This window comes from Mytilus californianus, unplaced genomic scaffold (genome assembly GCF_021869535.1).
Source record: "Mytilus californianus isolate M0D057914Y unplaced genomic scaffold, xbMytCali1.0.p SCAF_9, whole genome shotgun sequence".
NCBI classification, from domain to species: domain Eukaryota; kingdom Metazoa; phylum Mollusca; class Bivalvia; order Mytilida; family Mytilidae; genus Mytilus; species Mytilus californianus.
Window position 1 is genome coordinate 78,897,484 of NW_026262745.1, and position 13,001 is coordinate 78,910,484.

The following is a 13,001-nucleotide window of genomic DNA, read 5'->3' on the forward strand; positions in this document are numbered from 1 at the left end:
TGGACTTCTTTAAAACTGAGTTTTACTGTGCATATTGCTGTGCGTTTGCTTATTCGATATTGGTAAGAGGTAAAGGGGGAGGGTTGAGATCGCACAAAACATGTTTAACCACGCTGCATTTTTTCGCCTGTCCCCAAGTCAGGAGTCTCTGGCCTTTGTTAGTCTTGTATGTTTTTTTTAAATTTTAGTTCATTTATATGTTTCAAGGTTTAGCATGACATCCATTTTCACTGAACTACATGTAGTACACATTTTTGTTAGGGGCCAGCTGAAGCCAGCCTTCCGGGTACAGGATTTTCTCGCTGTGTTGAAGACCCATTGGTGGCCTTTGGCTGTTTTTTGCTCTTAGGTCGGGTTGTTGTCTCTTTGACACATTCCCCATTACCATTCTCAATTCTATACAAGCATACAGAAATTTTGCACTTTGTTTAACATTAAAATTTGTGGTTTAACTATACCTACATGTAGGAAAATTGGTATCCAAAAATTAATTATGAATACTATATATATATGGAAAGGACAAGCCATTTCATTTCTTTCATTATAAGATTTAAACAAATAAACATATATGCATGTACTGTGACATTCCTTCAAACAATTAATTAGTGAACTGTACAGTTTTGGACAAGTATAGTAAAGACTCTGTCTATCGCTGAAGACTGTTTATTAGTGAAATACACAGAAACAGGCTGCACATAATATTCCTTCAAGGAACTCTTCTTGGAAGTTCAGAATGGGTTATATTTCATTCTTGAGGTTGTACATTGTACAGATAAAAAAAAATTCTTGGAAACAAGAGGGATTTTTTTAATCTCCCCAGGGCCTTTTAGCATCATGGTAATGTGATGCTATATTTCTTGAATGTTATGCTATCTGAATTGGTTTTCCTATAGATTATGTTGTGGATGTGATGCTATAATTTTAAGAAACAAGATGGGTTTTTCAAATTTCCCTGTTTACCAGGATGCTAAATGAAATATCTGGGGAGAACACTGAAAAAAAAAGTTGGGGTGAATACAGTGTATGTAATTGGAGTGGGTATAACCAGGAAAACAGCATTTTTCAAATTTTGGCTTGTTTTAATGGTATTGGCCATTCAAATGTTAGTTTTACAGTGTTCAATTTGCTATTTTCTTAGCTAAGTACATGCAAGTGCTTTTTCTGCAGTAAAGAAAGACTGGTTATTTTGATATAAATTACAGAGGATGTGGTGTAAATATGATGCATCATTGAGTTTCTGACCAAACAACCGATTTTAAAGACTACACCATTAATGGCATATTTTTTATTTCTATGGGTCTAGAGAAGTTGGTGATTTAAGCAACAGATCAAAGAAATGACTGAAAACTCCAGTATCAACAGATGAAAAACATTAAGAAACCATGGACACAGCACCAACTTCACTTGATGCTCAATGAATAAAATTGAGAATGGAAATGGGGAATACATGTTATACTCTAGTTTTACACAAAGTAAAACTCTTTCTTAAATGTGCCAACAAAAGGGGATTTGTTTTCAATGAACTGTGACCTTGTGTGTACTATATATTGTGATATAAGAAAGAATCCTCATGTCCTGAGTCTACAAAAAGCAGGCCCTGTAGACCTTACTGCTGTTTGAGCATCTGCAACACTTGACCCGGGTTTTGTGATACTTAAACCAGTGACGTCATATAACAATAGCCTTTCTTTTACAATAACAGACATTTCAAGGAGCAGTTGTGAAGTCCAGGAATGGTGGACAAATCCTTAAATAAAAATAAGATCATTTGGTATTCATACCAAACAAATATTGAAAACCTGAATAGGATTGAAAGATTGTCCTGTAGTTGTTTCCTGTTATGACAATATGAACTGCAGAAAATTGACTGAGCTCTCTTCATATTTCAGGATTCAAGCTACTAAACATACAGTACATGTACATCAGTACAAAGTCAGTTTTTGGCACTATCCCAAACTGTGCAATGTTGGGGGACATACATGTCAAATTTTACCAAAGACATCTTCCTAGATTCTTAGGCCTTGTACGTATGTATATTTGTAGAATTCCCATGTTCAATAAATAGCCATTATATCTTAAAACTTGTATGTTTATTTGTGGATGGAAAATCCCAAATCTTTGTTCAGACGGGAAAAACAGTTTGCACAACCACCAGAAAGTTCACACATGCACATTTTATAAACTTTTTCTTTCACCTGAAACTTATTACATACCTAGGTCTCATTGCCATTGTCAACCCCAGATTTTGTGACATATGTCCATTAATGTTGAAATATGTTAAAGAACATTTGTGACATATCGTTCCACAAATGTGAAACACTGTCCCAGATTGCAAGCATCGTCTACATTTTTTCACAGTTTATATAGTGTTTAACAATATTTCAAACAAAAGTTAGTAAATTCAAAGCGAGAAAAGATCCAGTTTAACATAAATATCCATTGGCTATAAAAATGGCGTGAAATAAGTCAGTTTTTTCGGTTTATCGTTACATGTTTCTAATGTCTCAGCACTTTTTCCACCATTTTAGACTATTTACAGATACCTGAAAATTCATACGCGCTGTCAACATTAACTTTTTACCACGAATTGGGGATCTTTTGTAAAGGAGATTAAATCAAACGCTTATAGAAATAAAAAAAATTAAAAGACATCTCTCAAGCTTTTCAAGAATTTAAATATTCTATATAAAAACATCGGACGTTTTCTGAGTAAATAGGGAGGTGAAGGTCACTCATCATGTGACCAAATTTGGACGAGTTATTTGATGTGGCGCGACTTTCATTTTTAAATTTTTTATTGAAAACAGCTTATGCCTACTTTTGATGCCAACTTGCCTAAAATATTCCCTTTAAAAAAACATACTTATCTGTACGAGCTCGAAGTAGATTCATATATGCCTTGCCTTCAGGAATAAGAATTGAACAAAAAACAGATAATTAACCTATCTTTGTATATAACGAAACTATAAAGATTTATAATCAACTTTCATCATACAATTTGAAAGTTAAGCTAGCCGTAAAACCAGGTTTAACCCACCATTTTCTTCGAAAGTGAGGAATATGGCAGTTGTTTTCCACTTGAAGTTGTTCCGCTGATAGATAGCGTTTCATGATGATTTGTCAGTTTTTTTTAAGGACTTCCCCTTTTGGAGTGGCCTTGGAATTCCAGTGACGGATCCAGGAAAGGGGGGGGGGGGTCCGGGTGGTGGAACTCCCCTTTTATTTGACGATTTTTAATGCTTTTGAATGGGGACATATGGTTGGACCGCCCCCCCCCCCCCCCCCCCATATCTTGGGTTGGCTTTTAAAAATGGCTGGATCCGCCCCTGAATTCGGTGTTTTTGTAATACTTTTTCAATACGTCAAATATGTCATTGGCAAGGATTATAATAGTAGCTAGTATTGGTGGCCGAGTGGTGTAATTAGTTCATCTACTGTATCAATATCATACTCTATAGCTGTCAAAACAGAGGTTGTGAGTTCGAACCCCACAAGTTGCAGTTGAGTTCGACTCCAATCTCATTCGACTAGGATTGTCAGGCAGTTTCCTGATCTTTCTCTTCACTCAGGCTTCCTCCATCAATATAAAAACTGGTGGTCACGACTGAATAGCCAATACTACTAGTGAAAGAGGCGTTAAACACCAAATAACCAACCAATCAAAAATAGTATATATATATAATATATGAATAGGAAATATATATATATATATATATATGAACAAGTCTAAATTGAAAACAACGTTCAAACCTATGATTGCGTTGGATAAAAACCGCAATTTTTATACGTGTGCATGCAAAACAAATTTCTTGGTAGAGGGGTCTAAATACAGCACAAACAACATTTTCCAAAAGACCAAAAAAGTGAAAAAGTATATTTTAACAAAACGCATTTGACCAGCAGGTCGAACAACTGATGTTCTTAAACCCTGCTGACTGCCATTGGCGATTGCCAAATAAACGGGTCCCCAGATGTAACAAAATGGATCTTATTATTAATTTAATACCAAACAGAAAACAATAAGTTTGCGGAAAAGATTGGAATACCGCAAACATTAGGTGCAAAAATTTGTACACCATATCCGGATTTCGACAATTAATGTCTCTTCAGAGATGTTAGGAATCGAAACGGTATTTGGAAGGCCATATAATTTACCTCAATTTAGGATATGAATATATATATATAAGGGAGCTACCATTTGATTTTTATGGGGGTGGGGGTGGGGGGGGGGGGGGGGTGGGGGTGGCTAGGAAGAAATTTGAAAAAAATAGGCAGGACAGGAGTTTTGAGTAAAAAAAAAGGCAGGATGTGTTATTTGCAAAAAAAAGTCAGGACGACAATTTAGGTAAAAAAAAGTCAGGATAAAACTAAAAAAAAAATAGGCAGGACCGAATAGAGTGAACAATAAAAGGCAGGACAGAGATTACAGCTACAAAAAATGCAGTACAACATTTTTCGTCCTAGCCCCCCCCCCCCCCCCATACAAATATCAAATGGTAGCTCCCTAAACAGTTGCATCACAGCTTCTTGTTAATTGGTAAATTCAACAACATTTAGCGGTTACCTTGCCGCTTGATTATCGGGAATTTTTGCGTTAAATAATTAAGAATTTTCTTAATAAACTGCCGAAATTTACCCAAGTGAAAAGTACATAACATAAATACCGAACTCCAAGGAAAATTCAAAACGGAAAGTATCTTCAATAACTGCCCTTTCATAGATTTAGATATTTCAGCTTCACACTATACCTATACAAAAATGTCCGACAAAAGGGACGAGTTTTCGTTCCATATTGCTTTATATTGTAGGACTCGGAGGTGCAATGGGGACGCTGTTCAAAGTGCAATGGTCACGCTGGAAGTGCGATAGTCTTCGCGAAAGTGTGATGATCCTTTTGCTCATGGTCTATATGACGCGTTATGGCTAGTTTCAAATCTACAGATGTGCATTTTTTTAGAAGTAGATTTGTTTAGAAGTTAGTATAATTATATAAATTTGCATTCATTATTGTCCATAAAACATTTATGATATTTTGGTATGGATGATATGCATGTATATGGTTGAATAAAAGAATCGTTCGAATTCCCACATTAAGCCTGTTTACCAAACAAGTTAGGATTACTAGTATGTGATAATTGTATACTGTTAACTTTTAATATCATCGTAAGTTCCCAGTTAAAATATTATAGTTTCATGTACATCTCGATCTTTCAACGGGATTTGCAACATTTGAAATACAGAAATACATTTCATATTATGTGTGTCCTCAGTTGCAGTTTTCATGCTATTTATTATCTGCATTCTCTCGACAATTTTACTTAGAACATGAAAATGGCTGCTTCTAATAAACAATTGACTTCTACATCGACATGCGAACATGAAAAACATTGAAAATATATAATTTCTGTAATCCATCGCATTTCAGCATAACCACCAACGCACTGCGTCGTAGCTATTAACAAGATGGCGTCACAATGCCACCATCGCACTTTGGCGTGATCAAAAACACACTTCAGCGTCGAACCATCGCACTTTAGCGTGACAATCGTATTTCGGAGTACCATCGCGGTTCAGAGTCCCTCATATACATATAATCTTTTTTTTTTGCTGTTCCTTTTGAAAACTGATTACCAATTGGATATCATCCTATTTTTTACGGTGATGTTGTTGAAAGAGACTGTAAACTTAGATACGATCCATGTAAACTTATCGATCCTTTGAATAAACGTATTCGTAAAAGGTTATCAATTTAAGAGTGGGTTATGTCACAGATTTTGTTAAAATTTTGTATACAACTTTGGCTCGTTGAACTTTAACTGAAATTCGAATAAAATGCATTTATATATCTTTTATTTTCTAAAATATTTCTTAATGAATTCTTTCAAACCCTCTGAACATTTGTATAGAAAGCATATAAAATCTGCTAAAACCGGTCTTGAATTTGTCTATTTTTGAAAATCATTAAATCTTCAATTTCAAATTTAAAGATAAAAAAAAAAATGATATGCTGCTGTAAAATAAAAATAGGGTCATCGACTTCGTTTTTACGGTATATAGTATTAAAAAAAATTCCACAAAACCTCGAAATAAGCGTTTAACGTTGATTTTTAATGTTTTTCACTACCAACCGGATAACAGATGGGTTAATACTCCAAAAAACGAAGTCGATGACCCTATGATTATTTGTATCAATTAATCGGAAATTCATGTAACAACAGCATATCAATGTTTAAGAAAATTCTATGTGAAACATCGAAGTTAAGATATTATCCCTATACCATGGCTGTGATATTACAGGGGTCCAGATATCGTTTAAGTCTGAGAGGTAATAACCTCTATGAAAAATGGCCCTCCATAGAACAAAAAATGGACAGAAACGGGAGAACTCTGATAAAATCACCAGATTCTTTTTCAATAAATGTATGGATAAATTCGCATCACGTTTCGAAAATAATTTAGACAAATAAAAAAAGAATTTATAACTATTACTGTTCCAAGTCTGGAGACAATATTATAAATATAAGAATAAGCCAGTATTTCAGTGATTGCTGTTGTCATGTTTGTTTTTCTTTGTTTTTCTTATATTGAGACGTTCAGTGATTTGCCCATTTGACCTGCTTTACATTTTTTTTACATGTCCGGGCCATTTATAGTTTTCTATATATGGGATGGGTTTTGCTAATTGTTGAAAGCCGATTTGTGACCCATAATTGCTTACACCCACGTCATTTGATCTCTGGTGGATCATATATAGCTGGCTGGAAATCATACCCCATCTCCTTGTTTTCCATGGAACAATATGTTAGCTTCGCAGGTGCTGAGAGTGTAAAATATTTTAAAAATCATATCATTTACTTAAAAAGAATCCAAAGATAAAAGTAATATTTGTTTGTCAAACTGGGCAGGCAGTATACGGCATGTTCCTTAAGTTTAATTCCTTTCAGTGATATTTAACCAACTTTTAGATAGTGTATATTAATGAAAATAGCTGACCTTTGTGTTACATTCAAATAAAAAAAAGTCTTAAAAACTTCAAATACATTAGTTTTTTACATGAATCCTCGAGGTTAACCATACTGGTGCATGGTTATCAGTGCTTTTGTTCCGGAATATTTTATTGATATTTTTGTGGTACTTTTAAAATGTTTGTAAACAAAATAATAAAATATCTTAGTATATAATACCAGTGAAACCGTTAGTAATGAAGATATCCAATTTATCTTTATATCCTAATTGTAAAAGAAGAACGTTTTCTTTAATATTTGTAAAACATATTTGAATTGGGAAAGAGGTATATGGCATATCAACCCTGAATATATTTCACATCGGGGCCATTTCATAAAACCTTTCACTCCAATCTACTTCAAATATATAGTTCTCTGATTTCGTTATACTCCTATATGTACTAGCACGCGAGTTAATATAGGTCTGAATTTTAATCAGATTGCTTTCGCTCTTCACTTAAGTTCACAGCTCCGTGTGTGTAAGTTGAAAGGTTCTGGCATATAAATCAGATTGCTTTCGCTCTTTACTTAAGTTCACAGCTCCGTGTGTGTAAGTTGAAAGGTTCTGGCATATACTTCTAAACAATTGAAAATATTTCACTCCAATCTAATTAAAATATAGTTCTCTGATTTCGTTATACCAGTCATATATGCCCGAGCACGCGAGTTGATATAGGTCTGAATCAGATTGCTTCCACTCTTTACTTAAGTTCACAGCATCACAGCTCCGTGTGTGTATAAGTTGAAAGGTTCTGATATATACTTCTAAACAGGTGTCGCATAAAAATGTAAACGCCTGTAAATATCCACAAACTACAATTTAGAGAATGTTTTGCAAATATTTAGTATATTCTATCGAAACAATCAATCATATACGAGTATATATGTCAATGTATAAGAAGGCCTTTCTTAACCTTAAATCTGAATTCTTCAAAGCAAGGATTTGTATAGTAAACTCCTTGCCCAAAGTATGTTGGAAGTAAAGCTTTATATCATCTTTAGGATACATAATAGATTCATTTAGGTTAGAGACGTTCTCTAATGCAGAATGAAAAATAGAGCATATAAAATTCATCAAAAATGCCTTCAATAGCCACATGTATAACTGAATACTTTACCTTTTTTTATTTTATGGAAATATATAAAATTTGTTGAAGAATGTTGAAATATGATATAAACTCACTTATATTCAAATTCGAGTAGAATTTTACAATTTTGACCCTGTCAGTGAAACACTTACAGAGGTAATTGGTCCCATCTCTTTTACTAACTAAATGTATTATATGAAACAAATGAATGTATTTGTTTTGTAATTTTAACTGATTCTACAACTTCAGTTGAAGACAGGAGGAAAAACCTAAAAATAAACACGTTCTACAGAGTGGTGAATGATTTCGTGGGTATACAATGCGACAAATAACCGACACCAATGACAACTAGTGCTACATCCGCATATTCCGAGAAGTTCAGGCACGCAGTACTCTACAAAGACCAATGGATTAAAAGACAGTCCCCCAAAGAACTGTCAGATAACCTGGAATTTTATGCCAGTTACAGTATAGCGGATGCTCTCTACGTTAGGTATTTTTCAAGTGGGAGCTCTTAGAACAGTTTTATTTAACATTTCAATCCTCCCATTTGTCCAGTTATTCAAACGATGGACTGGAGCTATTTATTTATATACCTGCCGCGGAACCGCCACGGAAGTCGGATTTGTTCAGCCCAGATTAATGAAAAGCTCATGTGATGGGTATTTTTTTCTCTATTTTCGTGTTATTCTCCTTTTAAACCTATCATCGGTAGATTTTTTATTTTTGGAGTTATCTCTTAATTATTATGTTTCATGCGCTCACCGGAGGCTGTGAGTATGATTGTCCGTCCAACGTATTGGTATAGATGAAACCAGAAATTTGAAAAAAGAAAAAAAAAAAAACAAACGCGACACGCTGTAATAAACCAAAGATTTGTATAGTGAGACTATACAAATCCTTGAATAAACAAACATACTCACGAATGGCCAAGCTCTTTAAAAAAAGTATTTAATAATGACTTATTTTTATCATGATTCAAATATATTTTTTTTGTTCAAATGATTGAAATGGGGAACAACAGAGGACAGAACGATGATGAGGATGTCACGCAAAAAGAAAAAAAATCCTAGGAAACGTGTTTTTTTATCCACATGAACCCTAATCATGTGCGAATTTTGCCTTTTATCAATGAATCATTCCCACTTCTTTGTCGAATAATGTTCAAAGGGCGCTTAGTCTCTTCTTTAAACCTGACATTTGCGCGGGAATATTTTTAAAGAGTCAGGGTTATGCCCCGTTGACCACATTTGAAGGTGGATTTCCCCCACGCTTATAATCTTCCCACAATGCACCATTCTGCTTCAAAAATGGAGTCTAAGTATGAAGTCGGAGACCTAGTCTGGTAAGAAAGCATAGAAAAACGCAACTGAAATAATTCAATTAAGAAATTTATATAATGCAATAGAAAGTATAACAATCTTTCATATTTATTTTCAAGGGCGAAGATGAAAGGATTCCCTTCATGGCCAGGAAAGGTAAGATTATTTCGACCTCTTGCCAGGCCGGCATGTCAACAATCATTACTAATGCCATAAAAGCTAAGAAAAGACAGTTTCAATTGCTTGCTGTAGTTATTAGGGGTTATATATCATTCATTAAACACAAAAATTGTCAATCATATCACTGTGATTCCTTGTTGTAGATATTTTTGATGTAAAAAAATCCCCTTAACTCGGTCAGAGCAGAGTAGTCTCCCCTGAGATTGAAATTGTGCTATTGTCTCAGAAAACATATTCAAGTTCATCAGAAGGAATTGACAGATATGGTTCTATTTACACCATAAAGTCTACTAAGATTGTAGACACACTGGTGCATCATGGAAAGTTAAATGGCATCACTAGACCTAGAATTACCTGGATTTTGATGTGCATTTTTTCAAGTCCACAGAAGATGGCAAAATAAATACCTGAGTTTAACTTGATAGAGTCCACTCAATTACACAGTTTAAATCACCTGTTGTTGTTGATATATATATTGTCCATGTCAATCAATAAAGATCATAACTTATTACATGATGGGAGCTTTTGAATTTTTTTTTTCAAATTTAGTTTATTATGGCACCCTCTTCTGGAATGAAAAAAAGTGCACTGCAAAATCCAGTTCAGTTTTTTATATTCTATAACTTAAAATGCATTTAAGTTATATTTATCTAGATCCAGCCATGTGTTAGACATATGTAAAACAATTCATAGAGCAAACTAACGATTTATGTACAAAACAATTAAGAAAATCAAATATGATATACAGCAACAAACAGCAACATTGCAATACAGGCTCCTATCTTGGGACGGGTACATATAGAATGAGACAAGTTAAACTTGTTAGCTGGAACTCAACCCAAAGTCTATTTGCATTTTTTTAAACGCAAAACAAAATACAATTTTCATCTATTAAGTAACTACTTCCATGCAATTGACATGAGGCTCTTGTATTCCATGTTAGTCTAATAATATTGATGAAAAGTAAATCTTGCACAATTGGACATAGCAGCATATCTCCTTACATATACTTACATGGGATTTTGATTGGATAATGATAATTTCTGCTTTTGTGAGCAGTGGAAATGTTTTTAAAACATATTTTATGTTACATGAACAGCTTTTCCATTACACTAGGCATTTATATAAAATGTTCAAAATATCTTGCATTTGCTGAAATTCAGGATAATTTGAACTTCTTAAATAAATGCATAGTGAAAAGTTAAAAATATACAAATAGATTCTAATAACAGTTTGTAAAACTGATACATTTTCAAATGTATATTTAACAAAGAACGTATGAATTAGCTTCTTAATGTAATTGTGACTTTGTAGCATTAATTTCTATTCAAGCCAACGACTATGCTGCATATCATGTATAATTAGTTAAAGAATGACTGACTACACACAACAATTGAGTGGGTTAAGATGCAGTGTTAAGTGTTTCTGTTAATACTTGTAAAATTGAGAATGGAAATGGGGAATATGTCAGAGACAACAACCGACCTAAGAGCAGATAACAGCAAAGGCCACCAATGGGTCTTCAACGCAGCGTGAAAATCCCGCACCCGGAGGTGTAGCATGTTTTCAAAATCATTTGACACTCGGAATTTCAAAAACAAGAAAATTTGATTAAACACTTTGATAAATTAGTATAAGCAGAGGTTCATGTATGCAATAAATCTTAAATGAAAACTTTATTGTATAAAATTTGACTGAATATATTTTGTAGGTGATTGCTCCTAAAGATGAGGTTAAGAAACCCCTGAAGAAAACACTGCATCACTTTGTTTTCTTCTTTGGATCAGAAAATTAGTGAGTAAAAACAGTGATTAGAAAACATGTACCTTATGGTGTAACCTGATTTTGTTATAATCTCTTTTTTTGCCATTTTAATGAAAAAATTATTATTTTTGTTAACCATGACCAAAACATTTAAAAGATTACAGTATAACAGTATAAATTTTGGTACTTTTTACTTGCTTTACACATTGGAATCATTCCACTCATCTTTACTTGATTATATCTTTGAAGTTTAATGGGCATTATCTGTCAAATTCTAATATTTGATTTATAAGATACTAAAACGAATATCCAAATTATAAAAAGTCTAAAATGAGCAATTTACGATGCATGGACTCGATAATGTTTATCAGTATTTCCTGTGTATTTTAGTCTAGACGCCATCTAATTACCAATCGAGGTGCTTCCAAGACTGCCAACGGTCATATAACCCAATATAAACATAGATATAGATATAAATAGATAGTGAACTCCAGTGTTCCAGCTTGGTCGTTTTCACAGGGCGGTCCGCCTGCCCGCCCTTTCCCTTCTGACGCCCTGTGCACTTCTTAAGATGCCCTGCCCTTTTCTGCAAGTCCATGGCTTTATTGTCATAATATTTTGAAGAAAATACTATTATTCTACCTGTCTTCATATTTATGACAAGTTTACGACCCTCAGCTTATTAACATTTCCAGCAGGTGTAATAAGTTGTGATTACAGATAATCTGCTTATCGCCATTGGATGGGTCATTAATCCGTTAATTAAACCTCACAATTGACCAAAGTAATTATTTTTCCCATTAAATTTGTAGTTCGTTTATCCAGAAACGTTTTTGTAATTTCGTCAATTTTACAAAATTGTTTCCCCCCGAACAGTCTGGTTTATTTAATTTCAAAATTTCTCAAACGATTACTTATTCCAGCTCGGTTGACGTAGTTTCTCATTTGAACGTATTTTCGTCACATTTTATAAAACTTTTCATTGAAATCTTTTGTCAATTTCAATTATAAAGATAAAACTTTTTTTCAAAATCAAAAATATTTTCACAATTCAAACATGTGCTTTCTTTATCATGAACTGTGCATGAGTGAACATATATTTACAAATTTAACATGTTTAATAGACACTTAAATGCAAAATCATTTAGTATCAAATTAACCAGAGAGACAAATATATTTTTTACTGAGCAACTGAAATTTAAAAAATGATAATTTCTTGCCCTTACATTAAACACAAAACCAATCCATAGATGAATCCTGATTCATTCTAGATTTATTGTCCTCTTGTCACTTCCTGTTTTCATTTCGTTTAAAAATCGTAAGTAAACGTGATCTTCTCTTGATAAATTTAAAATTGACAGTCTTTAATCATTCCAAGCTCACAAAAATGAATTCCAAATATCGATTTCAAACGTTTTTACAGGGATATTGATTATGCAGTGAAATAGTCGTTACAATTTCATTTATGCTGTGATTCCTTGCTTTGAAAAAAAGGAACACGACTTCTGTTGATCAAGATGTTCCCTCAAAATAACTGAAATTGTGAACTAAATTTCCAGATCCTTGTTCTTATCATCATACATGTATGTAAGCATTACACCAGTAAACTCATACCATGACTGCCTACATTTGCAGCATGCCTA

At 33.6% G+C, this 13,001-nt stretch overlaps 2 protein-coding genes across 3 annotated transcripts in view; one reads left to right on the top strand and one right to left on the bottom strand.

Moving 5' to 3' along the window:
- LOC127716383 (AF4/FMR2 family member 1-like) overlaps positions 1 to 2,529 on the bottom strand; it is an 87,333-nt gene extending 84,804 nt beyond the window's left edge. Inside the window, exon 1 of the mRNA XM_052222567.1 lies at positions 2,214 to 2,529. Coding sequence (XP_052078527.1) covers positions 2,214 to 2,254 — 41 coding nt within the window. The 5' untranslated portion in view covers positions 2,255 to 2,529. The remainder of the gene's footprint in view (positions 1 to 2,213) is intronic.
- Positions 2,530 to 9,393: 6,864 nt separating this feature from the next.
- The window catches only part of LOC127716388 (uncharacterized), a 52,050-nt gene continuing 48,442 nt past the window's right edge, over positions 9,394 to 13,001 (top strand). The window contains exons 1-3 of one of the 2 annotated variants that reach the window (XM_052222572.1): positions 9,394 to 9,437; positions 9,534 to 9,570; positions 11,306 to 11,388. In XM_052222572.1, coding sequence (XP_052078532.1) covers positions 9,403 to 9,437; positions 9,534 to 9,570; positions 11,306 to 11,388 — 155 coding nt within the window. In that variant the 5' untranslated portion in view covers positions 9,394 to 9,402. The remainder of the gene's footprint in view (positions 9,438 to 9,533; positions 9,571 to 11,305; positions 11,389 to 13,001) is intronic. The other variant, XM_052222573.1, reaches the window with a different exon arrangement.